We start from the raw sequence: 27,855 nt of genomic DNA, 5'->3' as shown, positions 1-27,855 counted from the left end.
CACTAAGCTTATATTTAAAACATTTCAAAAATGGATTTGACTCTTAAAATCTAGGCTATACTATGATGGGTGTTTTTAATAGAACCAAGCAAAGGAAGGGTGGTTGCTGTCTTTATATCATTGTTGTTGTTGTTGTTGTTGTTGTTGTTGTTGTTGTTGTTGTTGATGATGATGATGATGATGATGATGATGATGATGATGATTTTTGAGTGTGTACATGGTGCATGAGGAAGTTAGAGGACATCTTCTGGGAGTTGGTGCTCTTTCTACCGTGGGGCTCTGGGGCTGGAACTCAGGTCATCAGATATGTGGCACTTTTATCAGCTGAACCACCTCGCTGCCTGTTTACTGTTTTATATCCATATTCACGTTCACACTTTGCATTGGGCTTCATTCCTGGTGATGACGATTTTGCTATCTACAGCACTGCTTTTCCGACTCAGTGTGCCCCAAAGTTACATGGGGCGTTGATAAAATATAGATTTTGTTTCAGCCAGTCTGAGATGAAGCCTCCAATTTCCAGTGAAATTAGAACTGTTCTGGGGACAGCTGAGGAGCTGTAGCATCTCTTCTCCCTCTCTAGTCCATCCTTACCTTGGAAGGAACTATGTTCTACATCAGCCTAAAACTGAAAAATCAAACCGTGGGTGGTTAACAGATCTCCTTACATACTCTGCCCTTAAATCTGAAAAATTAAACAGGAGTCAGGTATAGACTTTAAAAACAACCAGAAACGTGACCCACATTTTCCACAGTGACCCAGACTTTTCGTGACCTTTCATTTCAACAACCTTCTCATATCTTAAGCTCTTGTTAATTTAGTGAGATTTAAAAATAATGTTACCACAGGAAAGGTGTGTTATCTTTTGATATTGCACATAAGTAAAATTCTCTTAGAAAGCCCTTTTTAGTGATCTGTATCAAGGGATATTCAGCTTGCTTATACCAGAATTGTTTTAATGTTTAACCTAAGCGTCACTTTTTTCCTCCTTTTCTTTTATTTTTTTTTGAGCTGGGGATCGAACCCAGGGCCTTGTGCTTGCTAGGCAAGCACTCTACCACTGAGCTAAATCCCCAACCCAGGGTCACTCTTGATAACTGATTATAAATAACTTGTTTTGTTTAATAGATATTTGTTGAAAGTAACTGTGGGCTTTTCACTATAATAGATAGTAAATTACTGAAGGAGAATGGTGCTTGCTACAAAGGTATCCATTAACTCTTAACTCAAATGAACAGCTAACAAATTCAATCTTTAGCAGCAGGATTTGGACATAATAGAAACATAGCTCCAGGCAGTAAAATGCAGTGGAAAATCAGAGACAAAAAAATGTAAGAACACAGAATTCTAAATATTCAGTGTGATTATGTAATGTTTTGATAAATGAAATGTTGATGGCTATACATGGTGGTGCATGTCTGAAATACCAACGCCAAGGGGGCTGGAAGGCAGAGGAAGGATTTTGAGTACTTGGACTACTGTACAACTAGACTCTGTCTCTCCCCACCCTCCCCCACACAATGTACTATAGAGAAAAAAACACACACACACACACACACACACACACACACACACACACACACACACACACACCGGGCAGAAAACACACACAGGCACACAAATACACACACAATGTAATTTAGGGCCAACCCCTCACCCACCCACACACACACACACACACACACACACACACACACACACACACACAAACACAAAATGTACTGTAGAGACAGAAAACACACATACTCTCACACAGGAACTATAGGGCCAGGTCCTATAAGGGTTCATTTTTCTTCTTAGCTATTGGTACAACTCAGGAAAGCTTTCCGGACACTCCCAACCCTTCTTGACCTTGCCGCCTGTGTGGCTAGCTTCACTTCCTGCCTCTGCACCTGCAAATGGTAGTTAGTGGGCAGCGATGTAGAGCTGATTTCAGAGAAGAAACTATCACAGCTTCCTCCAGAGGCTGCCAACTGCTATTCATAATAAAAGCCATGTTGTTGCCCCAAACTCAGAAAGATCAAAAACAGACAGCAGGCATTAAAAAAATGTTTTCCTTCTGTTTAAAATTTTAATAATTTAATTACATCGTTCCCCCCCTTATATCCCTCCATGTGTGTATGTGTGTGTGTGTGTATGTATGTGTGTGTGTGTATGTCTTTTGTGTGTCTTTTGCTTTTGTTTGTTTTTTTGTTTTGTTTTTGGGCAGAGAAGGAAGCTCAGAAAGAGCCTTTCTCTGTATTTGCTGATTTTTGGATTTCATTCTGAGATCAACACATCCAAGCAGCAAATCTGGGGGTGTCATGCTCCCAATTCTTTCACTTTGTGATTTTCCTCGGCCATGCAAACTTGCTTCTTTTGGGCACACTGACTACACCAAGAAGGCTGGCCACAAACAAAGTATTAGTGTGACAAAAGAGTCACATTGCTGGATTCCAGTCATGGTGCTGGATTTCTGAGTCTGGTATCCCTACAGGGAGTCAGGATCTGGCTTAGAGATGCCGTCCCTCAAGTTCTCAACCTTTATTCTCCTTCAGTCTTCTCGTCTGTCAGAACCTTGCTAGGGCTGCGGAGAGTAAGGGCACAGAGCTCTGAAAGGCTGAGGCAGCAGAAAGCCAGCCAGTACTGCCTGTGACTACAGCGAGCTAATGTGAGCTGCTGCTACAGCGGAGTGGCGAAGGGTACCCTTCATTCTGGAGATGACAGTTCCTCCCGGGTGCCCTTCATGTGGGTGACTTTCCTCGGTGCTCATAGTTTTCATTCCTGCTTCCAAGCCCGGCCCGGGGAACGGCAGGCAGTGAGGTTGTACGCACATTAATTTTGAATGTAGGAAGTGAGTGTGCGACGACCTCGTGGAGAGCCCTAATGCTAATGTGTTACAGCAGGTGGCAGCCTTTCCCTGGGAGAGGGGGAGAGCCAGTGCACAGCTGGCTTTGGCTTCAACCGTTCAGTTTTGCGTTTGTTTGTTTTCCTCTGATACGAGCAGCAGGACTAGAAACGATGGATTTATTACAGAAGGGAGGAGAACAGGAGCCTGAACCCTGGCATGGTGATATGTGGGCATCTTCCAGAGATGGCCCCAGAGACACTGTCTCTAAGGAGTTAGTTGGATGGCCCAGGAGAGTCTGGCCAAGTCAGGGCACAGGTGTCAGCATGAGGTTGACAAAGGGGCTCTGAGCAGGACATAGGACCACACAGAGCTGCCCCAGAGACTTGGAACGTAAGTCATCGGCTGTGTACTGGAAATGCATCTAATAGCAGAGGTACCCCTTTTCCATTCCAGACCTGCGAACAGCCGTGAGAGCCAATCTGCTAAATTAGAGAGTACAGTGGGTTATTTGGACGCAGATTTACAAAGTTCTTAATAAAAAGTCAGACTTGGTGGAGAATCTTAATGCCGGAAGCCTACCTGTCTGCCCTGCTTTCTTACAGGATTACCGTTTGCGATGGTTACTATTGTCAACCTCACGGGACCTTGAATCCCCTAGGAGATAAACTTCGGCATAACTGTGAAGGACTTTCTAGTTAAGGTTAACCTAAGTGGGAAGGCCAGCCAATCATTATGTGCCATTTGGTGGGTTTGGATCCAAGCTAGAAAGGCGAAAGCGGTGAAAGCAAGCTGAGTACCAGCAATTCTCTCCCTTACCAACCATGGATACAATGTGAGCTGCAGGACTTCTATGCTCTGATGGACTACAAACGACCCCTCCCTCCCTTAAGTTGCTTGCCTCATGAATTTTGTTACAACAATAAGAAAAGTAATGAATCTTCTATTTACCGAAAAGTACTGTGGGGCTGGAGAGATATGGCTTAGCACTTCAGAGTGCATATTTGGTTCTCTACTCCTCCATTGTTGGTGGGACTGCAAGCTGGTACAACTGCTCTGGAAATCAGTCTGGAGGTTCCTCAGAAAATTGGGCATTGCACTACCTGAGGACCCAGCTATACCTCTCCTGGGCATATACCCAAAAGATGCCCCAACATATAACAAGGACACATGCTCCACTATGTTCATAGCAGCCTTATTTATAATAGCCAGAAGCTGGAAAGAACCCAGATGCCCTTCAACAGAGGAATGGATACAGAAAATGTGGTACATCTACACAATGGAATATTACTCAGCTACCAAAAACAATGACTTGATGAAATTCATAGGCAAATGGAGGGAACTGGAAAATATCATCCTGAGTGAGGTAACCCAATCACAAAAGAACACACATGATATGCACTCATTGATAAGTGAATGTTAGCCCAAAAGCTTGAATTACCCAAGTTGCAATCCATGGACCACATGAAACTCAAGAAGAAGGATGACCAAAGTGCAGATGCCTCACTCCTTCTTAAAAGGGGGAACACAGGGGCTGGGGATTTAGCTCAGTGGTAGAGCGCTTGCCTAGGAAGCGCAAGGCCCTGGGTTGGTCCCCAGCTCAAAAAAAAAAGAAAAAAAAAAAAAAAGGGGGGAACATAGGAGGCAAAGTTAGGAGCAGAGACTGAAGGAACAGCCATTCAGAGCCTGTCCCACAAGTGGCCCATATATATACAGCCACCAAAACTAGATAAGATGGATGAAGCTAAGAAGTGCATGCTGACAGGAACCAGATATAGCTGTCTCCTGAGAGACAGAGACAGAGCATGTCAAATACAGAGGCGAATGCTAGCAGCAAACCATTGATCTGAGAACAGAACCCCCACTGGAGGAATTAGAGAAAGGATTGAAAGAGCTGAAGGGGCTTGCAACCCCATAGGAACAACAATGCCAACCAACCAGAGCTCCCAGGGACTAAACCACTACCTAAAGACTACACATGGACTGACCCATGACTCCAGCTGCATATGTAGCAGAGGATGGCCTTGTTGGGCACCAAAGGAAGGAGAAGCCCTTGGTCCCACCAAGGTTGGACCCCCGTGTAGGAGATTGTAGGGGGGCTGGTAAGAGGGGATGGATGGGGAGGAGAACAGCTTATAGAAGGGGAGGGGGAGGGGTTAGGGGGTTTATGGACAGGAAACCGGGAAAGGGAATAACATTTGAAATGTAAATAAGAAATATCCAATTAAAAAAAAAAAAAAAAAGAATTTGGTTCTCACCAGCTGCGGCAGGTGGCTCACAACTGTCTGAGATTCCAGGGTCCCTCTGCCCTCTTCTGGCTTCCACAACAAGTGCACTCATGCATATACCCCCATGCAGACGGGCACACATATACCTCACTGAAAGAAAGAAATGCTGTGTAGGAAGAGATGATGTTTGAAACACAGCGAGTGAGGAGACACATAGAGGCGAATGTCCCTATAGATGTCTCTGTAGTCCCTCTAGATGAATTCACTGTGTCTTAGGGAAGTGTGGTGATTAGAGAGAAACAGGACAGAGCTGGGGACTGGTGCAGATTAGTGAATTTAAAAAAAAAAAATTAAAACTAAAACCTTGGTTCCTCAGTTACACTGGTTGCATTTCAAAAGCTCAGTGGCTACATGTATCTGTCATACAGCACAGAGGACCATTTCTGTCACAGAAAATTCTACTGAACAGCAAAGGCCCGGGATTGAAGACCAGGAGGCGTTGCTAAGTCTCTTACAGCTCGAAAATGTCTCTAAAAGCAGCCTGCATCACAGTAGCTTCGAAGACACTACAAAGCCTACTGCCACAGGCGAGGCACGAAGATCTACTGCCACTGCTCACTGTGTGTTTGCATGGAACCGTCAAGAAGGTAGCGGAGAAGGTTTTTCTTTTTTTTTTTGGTTCTTCTTTTTTTCGGAGCTGGGGACTGAACCCAGGGCCTTGTGCTTCCTAGGCAAGCGCTCTATCACTGAGCTAAATCCCCAACCCCGAGAAGGTTTTTCATGATACATCCACGGTTACTTGGTTTACAGGAACAAACCTACATTGTTCTGGGATATAGTAGCGAGAAAACCCCGCTTGCTTGATTTGAGAGAATTTACTCTTTCCCTAAGGTAGACCCAATTCTTAGCTTTTCCCACATACACAATGTTTCCCGCTGAAGGCTTTCTATCAACACTGGAGAGTGACAGCATCTCCTCCAAGCCAGACTGGGAGCCGCTCCCTGCCTCCAAGCCAACGGCTGTCTCCACGGGCGGGGCGGCGTAGGGTAACTTGGTTTCCCAGCTCACCTTTGGAGAAACAAGTCTATAGGGGTAAAAATTCGAAAGTAAGATATTCTTAAGAAGAAAATGAAGACAAAGTGTATGTGAGAAATGCTTTTCCTCTAGGAAGTAAATTTATGGGAAACTATCTTCGTTTTGCAACTTTTATAAAAATTTTAAAAATTCAAAGCCAGATATTATAGATCATCATACAAATTGTGAATTGGCGTTTGCCATTGGGTTTCTAACAAAATAAACGCTTTAACACTAGTCCCAAAAGTTGCTTTGGGTGCTCCATACTTTTGTCAACCTCGAGGAGCTATAGAATTATAAGGCTTACAAGGGACAGGAATCAGGGCTGGGTAGATGGCGGCTAACATGCACACTACACAAGTCTGATCCCCAGCATCTCCCACGAAAAAAATCCCAGCGTGGCAGTGTATGCCTGTGGTTCTCTGACCAGCCACTATAGACCAAGCAATGATTTCCGGGTCCGGTGGGCTCCCAGCTCAAAAACAAAGGTGGAAAAGCAGTTGAAGATATCCTGACATCAGTCTACACACACACACACACACACACACACACACACACACACACACACACACACACACACACACACACACACACACCCCACAGAGATGAGAGACAGAGAGCCCAGTATGTCCTGTGTTATGTAAACTTCAAAGATAAAAGTCGAGAAAGTCCGTGAATTACATTGTTGCTTTTACCATCAATTAGCACGATGCAGTCAGTCTCTAAACACAAATAAACCTGGCATGAAGATAAAGTGGGGGTTTCTTTGGAGCTATGACACATGCCTGTTCTTTAAAGATAAGCCTCGGTAAGCAGACGCAGGGCTTGGGTGCTGGGCATGCGCACAACATGGAGTGTGTTCAGGAATCGCCTGTCTTGATTCTGTGATTTCAGTAGTGTGTCTTCACATGCTTTAAGGACGTTATGCATTTCAAAGTTTAAATGTTTTTATTTTACATTTGAGACCAACTCTCACCATATAGCTTGTTCTGGCTTTCAACTCTCCATCTTCCTTCGTCAACCCTGGAGTTCCAGGATTACAGCATGCACTGCTACTCCTAGGTTGTTTTTTTTAAAGTTTATGTATATTCAAAGTTAGTTTTTCATAATTAAATTTGGTGTACTTCTAAAGAATATCTTGATATTCTTTTAGTTGAATCCTTTTGTAAGTTCACTGGAGTCGAACACATTCTCCAACATCGTCTAAGTACCCTAAGTTTATTGGACCATTTACTTTAATGAAAATGACTTTAAAAGAGATTTTAAGTACAAAAGGCAGCTCAGAGGCACCAAAGATAATAGAACTTCAAAGCATCAAGGCTCTCCCCCCCTTCCCCCAAGCCCACCTCTTAGACCTCTGTTTAAAACCACCATTTCCTGTTTGGAGTCCTTGTCTCACAGCCGAGAAAAACAAAGGCCACGTGACTTCCGGCAGCATCTGCCCTGCAGACAGGCGGAGTTGAGAAAGACTGAGCAGCACCAGAGCAGGCCTTGGGAGGACCGAGGCCAAGCAGGCCTTCTGAGAAACAAGACAGGCAGCTTCGCTCACACCCTCCTTTAGGACAGCCCTGGCAGCCTCAAAAAGAAAGTTCTGGAATCAAACCAGACCCTTGTGCTTGTTTGGCTGAGAACAACTTGAAACAAATCCTAGATTAGTCAACTTAAGAAAACAAGCCAATCTGGAGACTGTACTATACAGTCAGGCATTCTCCGTTGCCTGATGATACCAGATAACGTACCACCACCAACTGATGACCTCCGCAGATGCCTTGGACCTGCCAGTGTGTCTTCTGTAATTCCCCCCCCCCATAGTTAATATTACTTTAAATAACATCTCTTTGCTTGATAGAAATAACCAGGCTTGGCTTGCTGATGTGAAACAGCACAGCGCCCCCACCCAGTCCGTCAGTCCCCATCCCCCCTCACCCGACCCCACACCACCCCAACCCCATCCCCGTGCCCACTGCATTTCTAGTTTGTTACACGTGAACTTTGATTTAAGAGAGTTATCCATCTGCTCTTGCATTTTCACTCTCCGGCATCCTGTGGACGTGTGCTTTGCTCAAGCATCTCTGAAACAGAGAAGGACGAGGCTGGGACGAGGCTTGGGTCCCATTCTTAGAGCTGTTTATATTGATTGCCTCAAAACATAGACCCCCACATCCCATCCACAGGATGGGGCTCGATCTGTTTCTCCAGCTCCGTTGTTCTGCATACTAGACTTGACCTAATCCTCCCCGCCCCTTTGAGGGTCATGTCACGTGACCTTCCGTGCCCCTGCCTTTTCCCATCTTATTTTGCTTTTCCTTTCTCGTTCAGCAGAAGCAGCATTACCGAACGTCAAGGCTGACTCCAGGGCCAGCATTCTAATGTATTGAGATATGCTTAAGTACAGATGTTTCCCTGAATCCATGTGTGTTTATGTCTTTGTGTGCACATACATACATACATACATACATACATACATACATACATACATTCGCATGTGGAGGCCAGAGAACAACTTGAGGAGCCCTTCTCCTTGTTTTGGGAACAGGGTCTCTCACCTGGGACCTGTGCTCACCTATTAGGCTAAGCTCACTGAGTCCCAGAGATCTCTACCTGTTGCTACCTCCCAACATCGGAATTTTAAGTGTGTGCCTCCTTGCCCAGCTTTTAACATAGTTTTTGGGAATGAATGCAGGTCCTCAGTCCTCAGGCTTGCATACGGAGTACTTTACTTACGGAACAATCGTCCCAGTACTCTCCCTGAGTTTGTATGTGTAACAAAATATATAACATTGTTTTATGAGTACCGATATTAAAATTCTATACTGTTCAACAGCTCCCGTTCTATTTCTTAGTTAGGTATTGATTGTTTGAGATAATGTCTTACTCTGAGGCTAGGCTGGCTTGAAACTAAGTAGTCTATGCTATCCTCAAACTTACAGTGATGCCCCTGCCTCAGTCTCCTGAGTGCTGAGATTCTAGATGTGAGCCACCACACTTGGCCCTGTTCCCCCCGCGCCCCCCCCGCGTGTGTGTGTGTGTGTGTGTGTGTGTGTGTGTGTGTGTGCATGTCTGTGTATACACAGTGCTGTTTTAAAGGCCGTTCTGTGTTCTCTTATGCTGTCCAGCTCATGTCTTCTCGCTGCTGTAGAAGGTCCCATGACGTCTATGTGTAATTATCCCATCTCCAACTGACACAGCGCAGACCGCCTCTTACCGCCCTGCACCACAGACAGCAGTCCTGTGATAGACGCACTCTGGCCCACCTCCTCATGGCCCTGTGCAGAGGGGGTTCCTGAGTCACAGCTACACTCACACATATGCAGCCAGAGAACTCTCCAGAATAGCTACACGTGTGTTCACTCCCAGCACCAGTGGACAGGGGTTCTTGTTTTCACATATTCTCTAAGACTGTCACATTTGTCCCGATTCCCCGTTTTTACAAATCAAAGGGCATTAGGTGGTATCTAGGATTCTCATAACCACTTTTCTTGGTTACTGGGACTCTGAACTTTTCCTGACTCTTGAGCATTTGTGTTCCTGCTTCTGAGAGCTGGCCACCTAGCCCTTCGACAGCATTTCTGTCCTGTGCCTTCCCCGACTTCCCAGAGCTCCTTTGCAAGCTAGGTTTTAGCTCCTTGTAGAGCTGAGACTTTCTAAATGTCCCTTTCCAGCTGCCCTTTGCCCAGGTTAGTCACAGCACTGTTTTTGTTTCTGCCAAGCCTGACACCCTTTTTTATTTTGTGGCTTGTGCCTTTTGAAGACAGCTAACAAATTTCCCGCCTCATAGTCCCAAATACATTCACGAGTTTCTCTACTAGCTGTTTGGTTTCAGACGCTGGGACAAGGGACTGAGGTGCATATTTCACACATCAAAGCAGATCTGGCCTGCAGCGTCTCCCAGCATCCTTCAGTCCCTACCTGGCATACTCTGTCCCCAACCCTGAATTCATGTTACATAATAATACTTCTTGCACTTAAAAAGATTTCTTAGACTAGTATTTGTCATCAGAAATTCATCCACTAACCATTCATCCACTAACCATTCATCCACTAACCATTCATCCACTAACCATTCATCCCATTATGATTCCATTATCCCGATGCCGATCAACAACGACTGTACCAGATCCACTGTATGTTCAGAAGAACTCAGATCTGGTGTTTCTCACCAATCTGGTACCTCTCTTCTTCATCTACCTGGGCTCTCTTATTGGGCATCTCTCCCACAGGGAGGAATATGGGTCTGATTAGCTTCGATGTCCCCTAAATCGGGGTACTCTATTGCCAGGAGTGTTCTCTTTGGGAAGAGGACTATAAGGGAAGGTGGAAACAGTGGCCACCATGACACAGAGATGAAGGGTTTTGCCCTCACCTAATCTCAACAAAACAACAGCACATGTTACCTTCATTCAACAGTCATCACAAAGAACAGCATGACGGGGTGGATGAGACTGGCCCCATAGGCTCAAATATTTGCACGCTTAGTTTCCATCCAGTCCGTGAGTGTCAAGGAAGGACTAGGAGGTGTGGCCTTGTTGGAGAAGGTGTGTCACTGGGGATAGGCTTTGAAGTTTCAAAAGCCCACAGAAGGACCAGCCTCTCTGTCTCTGTCTGTCTGTCTGTCTGCCTGTCTGCCTGAGGATCAGGATGCAGCTCTCAGCTTCTTCTCCAGTGTTACGCGTGCTGCCAAGTTCCTCACCATGTTGATAATGGACTAAGCCTCTCAAACTTTAAGCCAGCCAGCCCCCAATTAAATGCTTTGTTCAATAAGAATTGCCTTAGTCATGGTGTGTCTTCACAGGGATAGAAGAGTGACGATGACAGCCGGTCTTTCCTGGATACACGCCTGTAATCTCAGGACTTACGTGGCCCAAGCAGCAAGATTGTGAGTTTCAGGCCAGCATGGGTCGCACAGTGGGACCCTGTTATTCTGGGTTGCTCTCTGTTGCTGTGATAAAAATGGTGAGCAATAGCCACTTGGGGAGGAAAGGGCTTGGGTGGCTTGCAGGTTATGGTCCATCATAGAAAGAAGCCAGGACAGGAACTGAAACAGAGCCTGCAGGGATGACGCTTACCAACCGGCTTCCCCTGGTTCGCCCAGCTACCTCTCTTACACAGGTGGCCGGCCCACATCAATCAGTTATCAAGAAAGCCCTGAAAGGCATGCCCAGAGGCCGGTCTCACGGAGGCAGGTTTTCTGTCAAGGTTTCCCTTTCCCAAGTACGTCAAGTTGACAACGGTCTAGTTAGCATTTCTACTGCTGCGATAAAGTGTCATGGCGACTCGGGGAGGGAAAGATTTATTCAGCTTACACTTCCAGATCATAGTTCATCACTGCAGGAAGTCAGGACATGAACTCAAGCAGGGCTGGAGCAATGCAGAGGCCATGGAGGGTGCTGCTTACTGGCTTGCCCATGGCTTGCTCAGCCTGCTGTCTTATAGAGAGCCCAGGACCAGCAGCCCAGGGATGGCTCCACCCACAATGGGCTGGGTCCTCCCTCACTGACCACTCATTGAGAAAATGCCTTACAGTTGGGTCTCATGGAGGCGTTTCCTTTTCCGAGGCTCCCCTCCCCTCCCCTCCCCTCCCCTCCCCCCCTCCTCCTCCTTCCTCCTCTCTCTCTCTCTCTCTCTCTCTCTCTCTCTCTCTCTCTCTCTTTCTCTCTCTCTCGCTCTGATGATTTTAGCCTGTGTCAAGTTGACACACAAAACCAGCCAGTACAACAATGTGGTTTAGCCATGACAGATCCTCTTTCAAAGTAAACAAACTATGAATAAAGTCCTTGCTGCAGTTTAGTCGTCGTTTGGGGCTTTCCAGTGTCATTCGAAATGTTAAATGACATGTCAAGAAGAGCTCGGACTTGAAAAAAAAAATTACCCATGATTGTTATGAGATACTTAAAAATCGCTACAAGTGCCTGCAATTACTTCTTGCCACCTTAGCTTTGCTCACACTGAAAGAAATAAAGAAGTAAGTTTCAGCAATTAGGGAACCTTAAAACAGGGGGTAGTCTACAGCAAAGCACACAGGAACCATTCAGACTTCACTCCTGCAAAGACAGTCGGCCACTGTGATGTCCAATGGCTACTTGATCTGACCTGCTTATTTTAAGACGCTGTCTTCATAGACAACTACTTGTCTCCCAGCCAAGTTCCTCACCTGAAGAGCACATCATCCCCACAACGCAACTGCTTTACACAGAGATTAGTGTGTCTGGACAGAGAAATAAATGCTAGCCATTAGTTTTACGGGGGTCAAAAAAAACCATAGTCTTCAGGTAGGGACAGAACTCGGAGGTGGAATTTTGGCATGCACAAGGCCCTGGGTTTGGTTCCCAGCACAATACATCAATCTTTACCTGTTGTTTCCCTTCTCCTCTGCTTGAGGTTAGTTCCAGTCCAGAGCACTTACTGATGCCAGGCTAGGCATATGGCGTGGAAAAGGTCAAGCAAAGGCTCTGAGAAGGTTGCTTCCCATTCAGGGACGTGAGAGCTGACAAAAGGCATAAACAAATAAAACAACACAGCTACAGAAACTAAGGGCTGCGGGGGAGACGGTGCGGGACAATGCGGACATCTGAGGAAGCGCGCGAAGGGCTTGCGGTAGAAAAGAGCCTGTGTTTGACAGCAGGAAGACAGCAGTGTGGCTGCAGCAGAGTAAGGGGGAAGCTTGGAGGGTGACAGGGGGATGAGGAGGGTGACAGGGGGATGAGGAAATGGTGGTGAGGGGAAGAGAGGCAGAGCCGCATCGAAGGAAGATGCAATAGGGAAGCTGCAGACCGACAGACAGATACTGCGAACTGAGGCTACTTTGTATATTGTAGGTCAAACGCGGACGGAGGAGGTCAGGGAGAACAACTGGGGCAGAGATCCAGGTGACAGATAGATAGTGTGCCTAGGGTTGTAGTAGCAAGGTTAATGTGCGCCCACAGTGGCTTTGTGAAATTAGGAAGGGCCTTTCAGCAACACTGGCAGCTGACAGGTGGGATGCGAAGCCAAGAGCAACGCAGCTTGACTTGTTTGAACCGGAGTAGATGGGTGGAGAGAGGCGGATGCGGGCTACGTTCTGACCAGGCTCACGTGGCACCCACTGACGTTTGCTCTTGCAGTGGGTGTGACTGTCCCTGAGCAGTTGTGGTACTGACGCTGGCTTCCCCTTCGCTGGCACGGGGAACATGCTGATGCACAGAGATAACACGTGTGACATATTGGACCGATGTGTTTGCCTTCCCATAAACTCCTGTCCCCGTGGTTCCCCGACCTGGTGAGTACGGAAAAAGCCAGCCGAGTAATGAGTCATCACTTAGGCGGACTTCAAAATAGGACTTTTTATTTTCTTTTAATTCAGGGGAAGACAAAATCTTGAATTCAAGTGATATTGATCAACAAAAACCACCCTGTTGAAACGAACCAAGTAGACTCTTATACCCCAGCAAGGCAGAGTGTGAAGGATTTCCCCGAGCACAGGTAGAGCCAAGCCAGACACAAGACGCTGTGATGCCTTCACCAATCGCCCCATGGCTGGAAAGGGGCATAAAAATCTGAGAAACCAGGGGTTGGGGATTTAGCTCAGTGGTAGAGCGCTTGCCTAGCAAGCACAAGGCCCTGGGTTCGGTCCCCAGCTCCGAAAAAAAAAGAAAAAAGGAAAAATCTGAGAAACCGGTAGGAATGTGGGAGATTAAAAATGAACAGAGTTACCCCAGATTGGGGGCAAGGCTTGATATGAGTATGGACCTTTCTTCTCCCTGATCCCTGCCCTCCAGTTTAACCCCCCCCCCCCCAGTAGTAGGCGATTATGGATCAATGAAACTCTGAGAATTAGCAACCGAAACTTTGTACCATGTTTCCACGTCTTGGAGCCTGTGCTTGCTCTGAGGCCCAGAGGGTGAACAATGGAGCCAGACAGGATACATGGGAGTAGGCAAGGCTCACCATGCTCTACCACAGAAGGCTGGAACTATGGCTGAAGCAGTTAGTGGCTGAATCCATGTGGGTCAAAAGCACAGAGAGAAGAAGCATTTTCTCAGCAAGGTCAGTGAGAGAGATTTTGGAAAAGGAAAAGAGGAATGATTTCCTAAAGGGATAAATTCACCAGCTTCTTAAGAAACTAAGATCTTCAATTGACAAGACCAAGCATTTCCTACTGCACCGGGAGTGGGGCTTTGCAGAAGGAAGCCTTACAACAATAAAGCCAGTCATCCATCCATCCATCCATCCATCCACTCATCTATCTATCTATCTATCTATCTATCTATCTATCTATCTATCTCATCTATTATCTATTTATCATCCATCTATCTACCTTCTGTCTTTGGTCTTTTTAGTGGTCTATTTCAATCCTGCTGAATTAGGACGGCCTGCATTATTAGCAAGTGAAGAGAATTCAGCCTGAAGTTTCTTTGCCTGTAGCAGGGAGAGAAAAGGGGTGAGAGGAGAAGGTAGATTCTGTCCTAGCCATCGCCTGGAGAAAAGCAACATCGGGCAGAGCATGCGGGACACACTTGCCACTGTGCACGGATGCTGTCTTTTTCCTACACGCACACACAAACCATCCAAAAAGCTAAAGACGGAAAAGTAAATCTCTTCGGTAAAAATAGGCCTAACAATTGGCATTCCTGCTGTTCGACAAAGAACATTACACTCTTCTCCCTCTAGAATCTTTGTCATGTCTCTGCGGCATGCCATGTGTCACCCTTCCCCTGTGTCGACAAGGGTTCTGTAAGCTGGTTCCCCTTTGCAGCTACCATGACCCATCCGCACTTGCTATTCTAATTCGGTACATCCTTCTCTGGGGGAAACCCACCTTGCTGGCCCTTGTGCACTGCAGTGGAGGGAGGTGTGGAAGGGACTGAAAAGGGGGTGCTTCTTCCCACTCTGGTCACACACCCCTTTGACATCACAGCGTAATGGGGAGGTAGAGGAAGGAGCTTGGGCCTGGGAGCCCAAACTCAATGGGGTTGATGTCTGCCAACCACTCACTACAGGGCCCGAGGAGTTTCAGGTTTCTTCCTTTGCACACTGGAGAAATATAAACTCCGCCGAGCTGTCCTAGCACAATGATAGAGCTGTTCGGATCACCCCAGCCCCCCAGCCCAAAAGAACAAAGACTGATTTTTGTGAAATCTTACATCTGGCCAGATCAGCATACTTCTTTCTCCTGGTTTTACCCAAGATGCCAGCCCCTCTTGCAGACTCATTTGCCCATACTTTCACTCCCCTGCAAGGATTTCAGTCTTTTGGTCCAACTTTGCTTGTTATAATAATTCATATTTTCTTTTGTCGGCAAAGAGTCGAACTGCTTTGAATATTAAAGTGATTTATTTAAGCTTAAGTAACTGAGCCCTCCCCCTTTTTTTGTGGGAGTAGCCAATGGTGTCTCATGGGCTCCCTTGAAAAGAGAGGTGCAAAGACTTATGTGGGAACACGGATGTCTGTAATAAAGACTGTGTTTGCCCACTTCCCCTGTAGCTAGCTAGTTATGCCACAGGACTACGCTATGGCCGATGGATTTTAGAAATAGCCAAACCGTAAGGGAATTTCCCCTAGTCATTTGATTGGTTCATATGGAGGCCAGATCTTCCAGGCAGAATGGGAAGGGAGGGGGAGAGAAGGGTGAGACAACATGGAGGGAGGTGATCGGAAGAAGACAGAGGAAGAAGATGAACCAGAACCACGTGACCTGAAAGACCACTCTCTTCATGAATATCACAATTTATAGTGCTCTTGTTTTCTGGTTTAAGCTGACAGTCTTCCTTCCTTACGATGATTTGCCCAAGTCAAGGAGAGAGAATGATCTGTCCCGAGTGTCCGTGGAGACACTTACTGCTTCCTATTCCTTTTTTCCATTTCTCCTATTCTCTGATCTCAAGGTTGCTATGAAATTAAAAATAGTTCAATGCATGAAGGATGAAAGGTCCAGTTCTTATCTTCTCTGTTCAAGTATTTGATGAATATTTAACTTCAGGTGGGCTGAAAGCAGGATGCCGTGGTGTTTCCATTATCCTGTGTCTTCTGTCTCTGTCTCTCCTGTGTGTGTTTGTGTTCGTGTTCATGTATGAGGGTGTGCATGTGTCTTGTGGAGGTCAGAGATCAATTTTGACTCACTTCCACTTTAAGACGGGGAGACAGGTCTCTGTCACTACATATGCTGGGCTGAGGGCCTGTAGGTTTCTGGTGATTTTCCTATCTCTGCCTCCCATCTCACCACAGGATCTCTGATTACAGTTGCACATTACTGTCCTCTACGGACTCAAACTCAGAGTCCTGTGTTAAGCCTGGTACCCACTGTCCCATCACCTGTTTTATTTCCTTGCACAAACAATAGACAGGCAACTTTAACTCTCTTGCTAAAGGTTTACAAAGTACAATAAAATCAAACAGTTTCAGTTCTAGCTATACAGGACCAGACACCATTCCTAAGATCCCAAAAGGGATTTTTCTCTGAGCTGTCATAATTGTCCAATATTGATGGACGTGCAGCACACCATCCCACTCTCCAATCCTTTCCATGTATCCGGATCTCTCAAATGTGCTTGTGAAGAGTGCAAGTCACAGACTGCTTTTTGCCATAAAAAAAGTAACTGGCCAAGAAACAGGATCATGTCGTGACAGACGACTGACTGAATGACTTTCAACTCTATTTGAAAGAGAACCAATCACTGGAAGCCCACAGGAACATGAGATCATGTTACAGGTATCCAGGATGCGTTGTTTGCTTAGACACAACGCTTGAAAACACAAAGTGCTAGTGTTCAGAATCATCGAGTTAGCTGGAAATAAAGAAGAGCACGTGACCAGCCTTTAGGAACTGGCTTACTTCTGTGGCCAGGAAGCTGCTGCAGCCACCTTGGAAGAGCACTTTAATTACATGTCTCTGCTGTCTCTATCACTAGTCCATAGAGAGGAGCTTTTATTTTATTTTGAGACAGGATTTGACTCTTATCGCCCAGACTGGTTTAGAACCCATAGCAACCCTCTGTAGGAGCCTCCTGTGTGCTGGGATTACAGATCTGAGCCACCATGCTCAGCTGGAAAGAAAAAAAAAAAAAAACAAAAAACAAACTACTCAAGGACTGGACCCAAGCAACTGGGGATGGGTAGTTAAGTCCTGTGGTCACTGCCCTGTCCCCAACCCCAAACTCTCAGAACTGTTCTGGCTATGAACTATTTCAATTAACTTTTCCATTATCTACTACATGATTAACAGGCTCTATAGACTAAGGATACCATCCTAACACATTTAACATACTCTGACTCTGTTAAGAGATGACTGAGCTTCTCAAATAAACAGCCATTACCTGAGATCCATCTGCTGCACAATCTCATTCTATGTGGATCAGCTCCAAAGACCCGGGGAACTAAGGTAAGGTAATGAGCATCAGATTATGGTACCCTGAGCACTGGGTTATTTTCCTATAGAACCAGTCCAGGTAATGATATCCGTGTCCAGTGATGACTTGAGGCCAAATTAAGGTTTGTGTCTTGTGGCTGTGGAATCCCACCTAGGTATCTTCAATGTCCTTTCTATGTTTAAAGAGGTATTAAAATGATTTCATAAATATATATTGCCGTATCTGAAGGCAGGAACACCCACCAGAGACCCATAAGAGCATCTTCAGACACACTCTTGATTGTGAAGTCTGGAGAAATCCCGAAGCCCTGAGCTCTTTGATGTCATGCTACATAGGCCACACATCCGACTTCCATCAGACAAGTCCCCTGTCACCGTTTTATTACGTCACTCCTGCGGACACCAACTTTGCACAGCACAATTGACTTTAGTGATTCTTACCAGTTTAGTAAAATCAAGGGGAATATATACACCAACACTTGTATTCACAAAGAATGACTAATCCAGAAATGACAATAATAAAACTTTAAGTGAATACACTGTTTTTAACTAGACACTTACCCTAGAATCGGGAGCGGCTATCTGGTACATGGACAAATGTGGCTCCTACCTGTGTATCAACACCCACCACAGAGAACTGCTCCCATGACTTCCTCAGCTGCCCTCTGAGCCCAATTTAGCTTTGAAGTGTCCTGGCTGTGGATATCTGACCACCTTTCTCTTGTCCCTGTGCATCTCCATCTGAAGATTTGTTCACTGTAAATTAAACATCTAAGATAAACTATGACCATTGAACCATGGCTACTAAAGTAGGAGGGTGTTACTTTCCTGGTAGAATCCAGATAATGAGTTTCAAGTCCACAGACAGAAAGCTATGGGTTTGACTGCATAGGTCCCCTGCCTTCACTGTTTCTAGTTTACTCGCAGTGAACAGCTGTCCACATTGTATCAGCATCTGGCATTCAGATGTCCAAGTAACTTTTTAATGGGAATTCAATAAAGCATCCAAGTGATATGAATGTACTCAAGCCCTGCAGAAGTGGGACTTGCAAAGGAACCGCTCGAACTTCCTGAGTGGATAGAACAAAGAAAGCTTTGCCCCTAGGTGCACGCTCATTTGCTGAACAACTTATGACTTACACAGAGCACCAAAGTGAAACTGGTGAATTGCCTCCTACTCCCCGAGTTTGGGTGGTTGAGGGAGGTTCACCCTATAGTTCCCAGTTTGAGAGCGGACTCCTGAGCACACATGATCTTATCTCCACCTACCACAGACCTGGGACACATCAGATGGATCCTGGATTTTCTCCTCTTTCACTTCCAAAACCAAGTAGACTTTGTTGTTTGAAACACGTGCTTTCTATTTTGTGGCCCTGGCTGTCTTGGAACTACATACCTCACGCTGGCTTTAAAATCACAGAGATCCACCTGCTTCTGTCTCCAAGTGCTGGAATTAAGGGTGCCACCACCATACCCGGCCCCAAAACAGGTTGCTTAATGAAACCAAATCTGGAGAAGCCCACTCGTACAAGTGGGAACTTCTGTTCACAAGTTATTTCCATTCTGTAAACACTCAGAATTCAGAAATAAAAAGCTCCTAAATTCAATGTATTACCCAGGTGTCAACAATTAAAAACACAAGACTATTCTAAGTCTTAGAGACTCAAATGATAACAAAGGATAAGCTCAACAGGGTGGCTCACACCTGGAATTCCAGTCCCCAGAAGGCTGAGTCAGCAGCATTGAAGTTCAAAGCCAGGCTAGGTTATAGCCTGGTTATACAGTGAGTGTATGGCCAGTGTATGGGTTACAGAGTGAGACTTGGTCTCAACAGATCATTATTAGAGCAAATGTAATAGACTGCGGACCTAATACCAGGTATCAGTGGATGGCTGCCTTACCTGGATAGGACTTAGTCTCCTGATATCCAGGATCCTCTTAGTTTATATCCAACTTGAAAACTCACTACTTGTACAGTGACATACATCTGCAATGACATGATCATATTTTTTTCTACAAGTATTGGCTGCCTTCTGTGCTCTTCCTCATTTGGGCACCAAATGTTTAGTTACACTCAGTTTTCTAGTTTGCTGTTATAAAACCAGTGGAGATAGGAATGTGTAGTTCAGCTTACTGGTTACGGCCCATCAATGAAGGAAGCCAGGACAGAGGGTCAGGACAGGAACCTGGAGACAGGAACTAAAACAGATAGAGAAACACCATTCCAGGTTTGCTCACCTGCCTAGGAATGGCACTGCCCACAGTGGGCCAGGTCCTTCTACATCAATGAGCAATTAAGAAAATGCTTCACTGACAGCAGAGGTTCCCCTTGCCAAGTGACTCCAGTTTGGGGCAAGTTGACAGCTGAAGTTAACTGTGGATGATACACGGTGTTTCTTTTCTCCATACTAACATTTTCCTTCCTGCACCCCTCTGCAAGATTTTTCTCTTGCAATCTTGCCAAACTTCAGTTAGTGCCGTGCTGTATAGGTCTTCTGTTCAGCCAAGGTAAAGACATTTTCTGATAGAGCCAAGAGCTTCTGTAGCTTTTGTTCTTTGGTTATTTTTTGTTAGTATTTCTTAAAAGTGTGTGACTATAGCTTAATTGTTTCCTGATGATTGAGAAAGTTTTTGAACATTTACCTTGCTTGTGTCTTAAATATGCTAGAACCATAAATACTTATCGACTTGCATTGATAATTAAGAATCCTTTGATATGGTCTTAATAAAATGTGGAAACCGCATTCACAAACTGAGATGTTTACCTTGTGAGTCCTTCCGTTATAAACCATGTGAACCTTGAGTAAGTTACATTGTGACGGGTTTCCAAATAATAGTTTCTACCTCATAGGGTGGACCTGAATAACACTAATATTCTCTCTCAATTTGTAACAGTGACTGGCTACAGCAGAAACTCAGTGGCTTACCTCAGACTCACACAGCTGGGTTTCCAATCTGACACAAAGAAACTGGCTTACCCATCACAGCTTGTGTCTAGACCAGCATTCCCAGGCTCTGGGTCTAGACCAGCGTTCCCAGGCTGTCAGTTACTGGGAAAGCTTTTGACTTTACTTACTATGGATAGTTAACAGAGAGAAGCATACTCCTTCAGGGAAGCAGATTTTAAAATCTAGATTCATAAAACAAGCCCAAGAGCTTGCTTTCCAGATTTTTTTATGCATTAAGGAAAATAAAATATACAATCATGTCAAAAAGACACTAATGATTCTTATTAGCATTAAAGAAAACTGCATTTTACTTTTTAATTTAAAAGCAATTTTTTTTTCCAGGAGCTGGGGACCGAACCCAGGGCCTTGAGCGCTCTACCACTGAGCTAAACCCCCAACCCCTAAAAGCAACTTTTTAAAAGTACACTTGTGTTGGGGGTGCATTACTACAGGACATGCCTGTGGATCAGAGGACGGCTTACCATGCGGGCACCTCAGGTTGGCAAGCTTGGCAGGGTGTGCCTTCACTCAATAATTCCTCTTGCAGGCCTCTGAGGACCATTAAAAAAACAAAAACAAAACAAAACAACCCAACTAACTATGAGTGGGTAAGATAAATTCTCCAGACAGGAAGTCATTCCCATTGAAAAGAATTTCATTTCCTCAGAGGGTGGCCAAAGCAGATACACCAAGAGCTGAGCCAACAAAAGGAAGTCTGCCATTCATCAAGAGAAACACTTTCTCCTCTCAATTTGTTTCTAAGCCATGGCAAGGTGTACAGACAACATTGATTATAATGGTTGAGAACTTTGTTGGCAACTAAAAGAAAGTGAAAGCTGGGTATGGTGGCACGTGGCAGCAATCCCAACAGTCAGGAGAGGTTTGGAGATCATGAGTTCAAGGCCAGCCTGGGCTACACAGTAAGCTCCCGATGAAAACACAGAGCTGGGAATCTCGCTCTACGGAAGGGTGCTTGCCTAGCACAGTCAAGGCTGCACATCCAATCCCTAGCACCGTGAACAGAGTAGAAACATACACCTTTGGCAAAAACCTCGTGCAGTCTTGATCTGATGTCCATGACTGTACTCTGTATTTCCTATCAGGATGTCTCCAGAATATACCATCCACCCAGGTGCTGAGGCTGACGGAAATGAGCCATTCTGCGCAGTGCGCGTGTGCTCACCTGCATGTGCACGCGCTGGGGATGGAGCCCAACCTTTACCACTGAGCCACTCCTCGCTCTCAAGCAGTTGTCTTCATTGTCTCCTTCCCTGCCCCTGACCTGTCAGCTTTCCCCAATCCCTTTCCAACCACCTTCACTACCGCCATCTTGGCCCAGACACTGATTTCTCTCTAGGATTATACCGACCTCCCTGCTCTCCACTTCTGCCTGCTCCGATAGTTTAAGGACCAGCATTTTTGACTCCCATGCTCATGCTCTTCCCATCCCACGCAGAATTAAGAGGCCATTCAGGATGTAGTTGTAGCCTTCCCTCTGCCCCTTGTTTCCCTACCTACTACTCACCCTGGCTCACACCATGTCACCATATTGACCTCCTTTACATTTATAGAACACCCAGGGTACACTTCCTTTTTGGGGTCATTGATGGCTTCTCTTTTTGGTTTCTTCTGCACAGCACCAGTAGCCTTCAGCTCCTTCCAACCCTACCTTCCTCCTAAGGCTTCCTCTGGTCCCAAGCTGACATATGACATTCCCCTTTCAGCTCCCGGTCCCATCGGGATGGTTCACTGTCCACACCGTTGTAGATTTTACGTTTCCTTGCTTAGATCTACATTTTCCAACAGATTTATAGTCACGGTAGAGATTCTCGCTATGTCATTCAGCAAATACGTAGAACACAGCTGGTGCACACCAGGCACTCAAGTATGTGCCCTATAGGAATGAGTGATAAGTGGAAGGGGAGGTGTCAGGACACACTCGAGAGGAAATCTGACAGGAAGTGTGAGGTACAGAGTAGTGTGGATATACAGAGCTCACCTGAGCTGGTTTGCTACAGGGTGACTGCTTCCTGGATTGGGAAAAAGCAATGCAAATGTTGTCTCTAAAGTTGGCCACGTAAGACACACTGAGGTGAAGTGCCATAGATTTCTTTAAAGTTGTTTATAAATTTAAAGGGAAACTGGACAGATACCTGTTGGTGCTCTCCACCTGTGTCAGAAAGCCTTGGGTCCCAAGCCATCCCAAGGGGGAATACTCAAATGTCAGATGCAGTTATTTATCTGCATTGTTATGCAAACTTATTATATAAATATTATATTATTATTATATTATTTATTTTGGCCTGTCCCAGAAAATTCTTCTTGGAGCACAGCAAGCAATCATGACGTCAGAAGGAGCTGGTAAAATACAGCTAATGAGGAACGCTCACCAAGCACCACCTGGTGGGGTAGGATGGGGACAGTCTGGCAAAGACACTGTCTAGGGGAGGGAGGACAGGGTGAAGAACTCTTGGAGCAGGGACCAAGAAGGGGGGCAACGTTTGCAATGTAAATAAATAAAACAATTAAAAAAAAAACCAAACAAAACAAACTGTCTCACTGCCCTACATGACCAATAACATGTTACATAAATAGAAATAGAATCCTTGTTAAATTAAATACAAAGATCACTTTGATATAAGCAACCTTAAGGATTACCTCCTTAAGAGCTCATTTAGGAAAAGTATATACAACCTTTTTTCCCTTGGCCAAAATATAGACATTTCCCACTTCTTTATATTATTTATTTTATGTGCATGCGTGTGCACGTGTGTGCAGGTGCAGGCACTCCCAGAGGTCAGAAGGAAGCACTTGATTCGCTGGAGGCCGCCACAAGTGGTGTAAGCCATGAGGATGGGGTTGTCTTACACTCCCGTCATCTGCAAGAGCAGCAAGGGCTCGTGACCACTGAGCCATTTGTCCAGTCCCCGAGTGTCTTTAATACAGAGGAGTGCAGAAGCACTATTCAAAGTGCTTGAACAAAAGATCCAGCTCGTGATTTATATTTCCCAAGGTTTAAAAACCCGAATTTTATAGAAAATGAACCATCTTGTGTTTTCTTTTCTCAGCTGATAGAGAAAATTTAGGGCTTTTGGAAAGAACATGGACTCTTTATCTTCACAAGTACAATTCGGGGAACTCAGGCCGAACCTCACAAAGGCTCTACATTGCCATGATGACTTCTCTTTGATATTTACAGTGTCTTTCTCAGTAAACGGAAACTCCTATACTTCCATCAGACTATGTCAGCAGATGGGAGGTCTGTTTAGTCTGGGGTAAACTTACCACTTCTGGCTTTCCATTCTCAACTGTGCAAAAAGGAACCCACACAGACAAATTCACATATCTATTTTGAAAAGTATTTACTTAGTTTGAATAAATTAATTGCAAATAAAAATTAAGCTACAATATAGAGCCTCAACAGAAATGACAAAACACAACACAGGACTTGGTTTCCTTGCCTAGTCACAGAGGTTGTGACCAGAAAACTTCAAAATCAATTAAATTTCCTTGAAAAAAGGGTAATAACCAGCAGTTACTGATACATCACAGCTAACTTATAATACAAATCTTGACATGCATTTCCTGAGTGAACCCAAATGATAATTTTCAAAACAAGAAAATTTGACAATCAAAAAAAAAAAAAAGTTCATGGCTTCTAAGTGACTTTTTTTGTTGTTTTAATTCTTTTTTAAATCAAAACATTGATGTACTAAGATAAATTAAAGCGATACTACCACAGACAAAAATTTGACAATGGTCAATTATTATACAATTGTTCAAATGAAAGGAAAAGAAGTCAAAGGATTGGAAGGTGATTCTGTCTAATCTACGGTGGACTGATTTCTACAAGTGTTCAAAGGGTTTGTGTAGTGCAACTGTCTGTACTTCTGGTGCATTTAAAAAGGCTAGGGTGAGAAGAAACTGTCCTGCACAGCGCTGGAGGAAGAGAACGCAGCCCTTGTGGTGTGTCCTCGCTCTCTCATCTGCTAACCAAACATTTCTGAGTCACACTGAGGCCAGCTCGCAGGAGTCAAGCCCACAGTTAAGGCTGGTCTGCTGGCTTACAAAGGGCGGTGCTGCTGCAGCCAGCCCTTCGTAGCTCTGGATGCTCTAATGCCTGCAATAGTCCGAATGCAGAAGAATTAACAAAACACTGTTTAGTTTTTCTAGAGCAAATCAAGTAATTTTCTTGTTAATTTCTTCACTTTCTCATAGAATTTTTTTTCTTTTTTCCTTTTTTTTTTTTTTTTTAGAAACAGTGAACAGATGAACCACAGTTTATATCCAAAAAAATAAACTTGCCAAATGTTGCTGGCACTAAAAACAGATCAGTTATCATGGGAGAAAAATAGATCATCTAGATTAATTGCATATTCAAAGGAGCATATAAAACGTTTCTTAGCATTAACTTTTGTTATAGTACTACACTTGAGAGAAACATGAAGGAAAAAACCATTTTCTGGTTAAATTCAATGTGGTTAAAAACAAACACCTTTTAGACAATGGTAATTAATGTGAATCTGGTTTTATGAAATATTGAACTAGAATCCCCTACTTGTATGGGGCTGGGGGAGCTCTCCTACCTTTCTCCTTAACTTTGCAAATCCTTGAGCTGCGTGCCCACTAACCTACCACTCACACCAAGTGTGTGACACCATCATTACCATGCTACCTATCACAACATTCTAAGGTATTTTCTATGATAAAGATAAATAGAAAATTAATATACATGTTGCTGTATTTTACAATGTTTGCAACAAATTGTAAACTAACATAGTTTGAACCAACAGACCCTCAGTTCTACAGAACGACCTCTCAACACTGAGGGTGAGCAGGGATTCAAGAACACTAAACAAAGGCATCAAATTAGACTATGTCTTTTTCTCCTCAAAATAGATTTTCAAAACTCAGAATTCAGAAGTCTGGAACTTTCAAATATTCCTTTGCTCGATTTTCCCAAATTTTTCTCAGAAATTGCTATTATAAATATTTTAAAAAATTCTTCATCTTAATGCAAATGACCAGAGCAGAGAAACTTACACGGACAAGGGGTCGGCAAACCCAATCACTTAGCTTATGAACTTGTAATGCAGTCCTGGAGGACAGCTGCTAGTCTAGAGGTCCTTGGAAAATAAGTCTGATATAGCCTTGTTCACCAGCCAACTGATGTGCACAGAAGGGACAGGCTGCGTGAAAAGTGTGTGTACCATGAGGAAGCGGGATCTGGGACCAGTAAGCCGTTGTCTTTTCTGAACACACATGCCCACAGGGGCTAAAGGCATGGGTGGGAGGGCCGGCGTCCACATAAAATCCAGCTTCACATCCAAGCCACAGAGGGACATAGGGACCAACAGACCTACACATAGGACATTCACGATCTTTGCCGTCACGTTCTTCCTTGTTGCCCCAGTTATGGTAACCATGAACATGGCCGCAGTTCAGATACACCCATGGTTGCTTCTCATCTACAACATCTTTCCTCTTCATGCTGGGGAAGGCTAGTGTGTTGAAGCCGACAGGGCACTGAGGCCGAGCTGCATTGATCTCCTGTCTCAGAGCTTCTAAGTGTTTCACAGTAGGGGTGTGGGAAAGGCCTTCTGCTGTGCGCCACAGCAGGGTTGCACCACAGAGGTCGATTAAGGAGCCATCTTGCAGCTGATTGGTTTCGATTTCCACCTGAAGGAGAAAAGATTGAAAACTAAAGTTACCACTGTGTTCACACTACATCTTCAGTATGTCTAACAAGACAGGAGACCTCCAAGGTTACCCACTAAACTTAAGAAAGTTTCTGTTTGTATGTAATTTGGAAATAGAACTTTAAGTAGCAGTTATAAAAAATGCTAAACTTGAAAATCAACAACAACACATTGAATAGTAACTTCTCTCTGATTTAATCATCTGGATAACCAACAAACCTAGTTAATTTTAGTTAAGTACAGTCAAGGACACAAAGAACAGAAGCCAATCTTTCCTAACGGAAACAACTACCCTCTACAATTAGTATTTGGAAGTCTGTGTTTGAAGGTCTCGGTTTTTCTGTGTCAGCAACATCTCTAAGAGCTTTGCTGAAAAAAGCAAGATGCACACGCACTGTACTCAGACCGACTCATCCTCTGTTTATTGTAGTAAAAGGAAGCAACGTGCAAGTACCTACCATCTTTCCTCTCTGTTGCGCTGATCTGGTTTCACGCAGACTGAAGACGTTCCCACATACGGATATCTCTCTCCATATTCCAGGCTTGGAGTCTTCTGTGAACCCATCGCGTGGATGCATCACAAGAACTCCATTAGTGGTCAGGCCATCCATCTGCCCGTCGGACGTCTTCCATTTGGCAGCCTTCTCCTGTAGAAAGAGGAGTGAGTTTCCATTTGTGTATAAGTAGAAACTGGTATGAAAGAAAGCATTAGTGATCAAAAAGCTTTTTACCCCAAGAAAGATGTTTTTTGATGAATCAAATCCTGCAGCATAAATCCGAGCTGTAAAGGGAGGATTGCGTTCACAAATGATCCTACAGGCAAACCTTGATATAGTGCTTTGTACGGACTGCGTGTCGGAATTACTCTGACTTCCAGGAACTGTGTCAGTTACCACAAAATCAATAGGACTTTCAGTTGACCGGCCAATCTAAAGGGGGAAAAGGATATAATATAAAACGAGTCAACGAACACCATGGAATCCATTAAGAAAGGATAATGTAAAAACATGAAGCCTCTGAAATTCCTAAAGCTCAAACTTAACAATTCTTAACTGTGGGACATCTACACCTTTGAAAGCTAATCCCTCACACTCTTTGATACGGCAGTCACTTCGGGCATAGAATTAAGTGGGAGCACATGATGGAATGTCTACAACTCAGGGAATAAAGAATCCAATGTGGCCAAGGTTCCTAGACGGCGCTAGGCTTTAACCCCTGTAAGGCAGCAATGTTATCATGTTTCTACCATAAACTACCCACCTTAATGGAACCCCCTGCACATGAGTAAGTCTAGAGCTCGCGCTGTGGACAGCACTGAGTCCAAGCCAAAGTGCTGCTGTGTGCAGGAGCTGTGTCAGCACTGACCCGGTCACTGGCTGTGCACAGCCTTCTTTGAGTCTCTGGGGCAGCTCTCTATCTCTTCTCACTGTGTCACCAGCTGCCAGTTCTTACTGTTGGCTGTGCTGGCTTTTAGCAACAAGCCTCTCCTCCAACCACTTAGGCTGATAAGGATCGAGACATCAATAACTAAACTCCAAAGCACAGTCCACTAAGCTTCCACTGGCCATCGTTCAGAGGTCATTGTTCTTTAACGTATTATAACACAGCATTATACAACTTAATGATGCACACAGAAAATACCAACTCTCTACAACCATGATGCCTTTGAGTGTGTGTGGGAGAAGGCAGGGTCTAGCTATACAGTCCCTAGCTATACAGGGTGGCCTAGAACTCTAC

General features: G+C 44.7%; 1 protein-coding gene across 2 annotated transcripts in view; it reads right to left on the bottom strand.

Moving 5' to 3' along the window:
• Positions 1-23,764: 23,764 nt before the first annotated feature.
• The window catches only part of Peli1 (pellino E3 ubiquitin protein ligase 1), a 55,222-nt gene continuing 51,131 nt past the window's right edge, over positions 23,765-27,855 (bottom strand). For both annotated transcript variants that reach the window (XM_032915878.1, XM_032915879.1), the window contains exons 5-7: positions 26,850-27,047; positions 26,577-26,765; positions 23,765-26,098 (exon numbers count right to left, since the gene is read on the bottom strand). In XM_032915878.1, coding sequence (XP_032771769.1) covers positions 25,532-26,098; positions 26,577-26,765; positions 26,850-27,047 — 954 coding nt within the window. In that variant the 3' untranslated portion in view covers positions 23,765-25,531. The remainder of the gene's footprint in view (positions 26,099-26,576; positions 26,766-26,849; positions 27,048-27,855) is intronic.

This window comes from Rattus rattus, chromosome 11 (genome assembly GCF_011064425.1).
Source record: "Rattus rattus isolate New Zealand chromosome 11, Rrattus_CSIRO_v1, whole genome shotgun sequence".
Lineage (NCBI taxonomy): Eukaryota > Metazoa > Chordata > Mammalia > Rodentia > Muridae > Rattus > Rattus rattus.
This window is presented reverse-complemented; position numbering and strand designations above follow the sequence as displayed.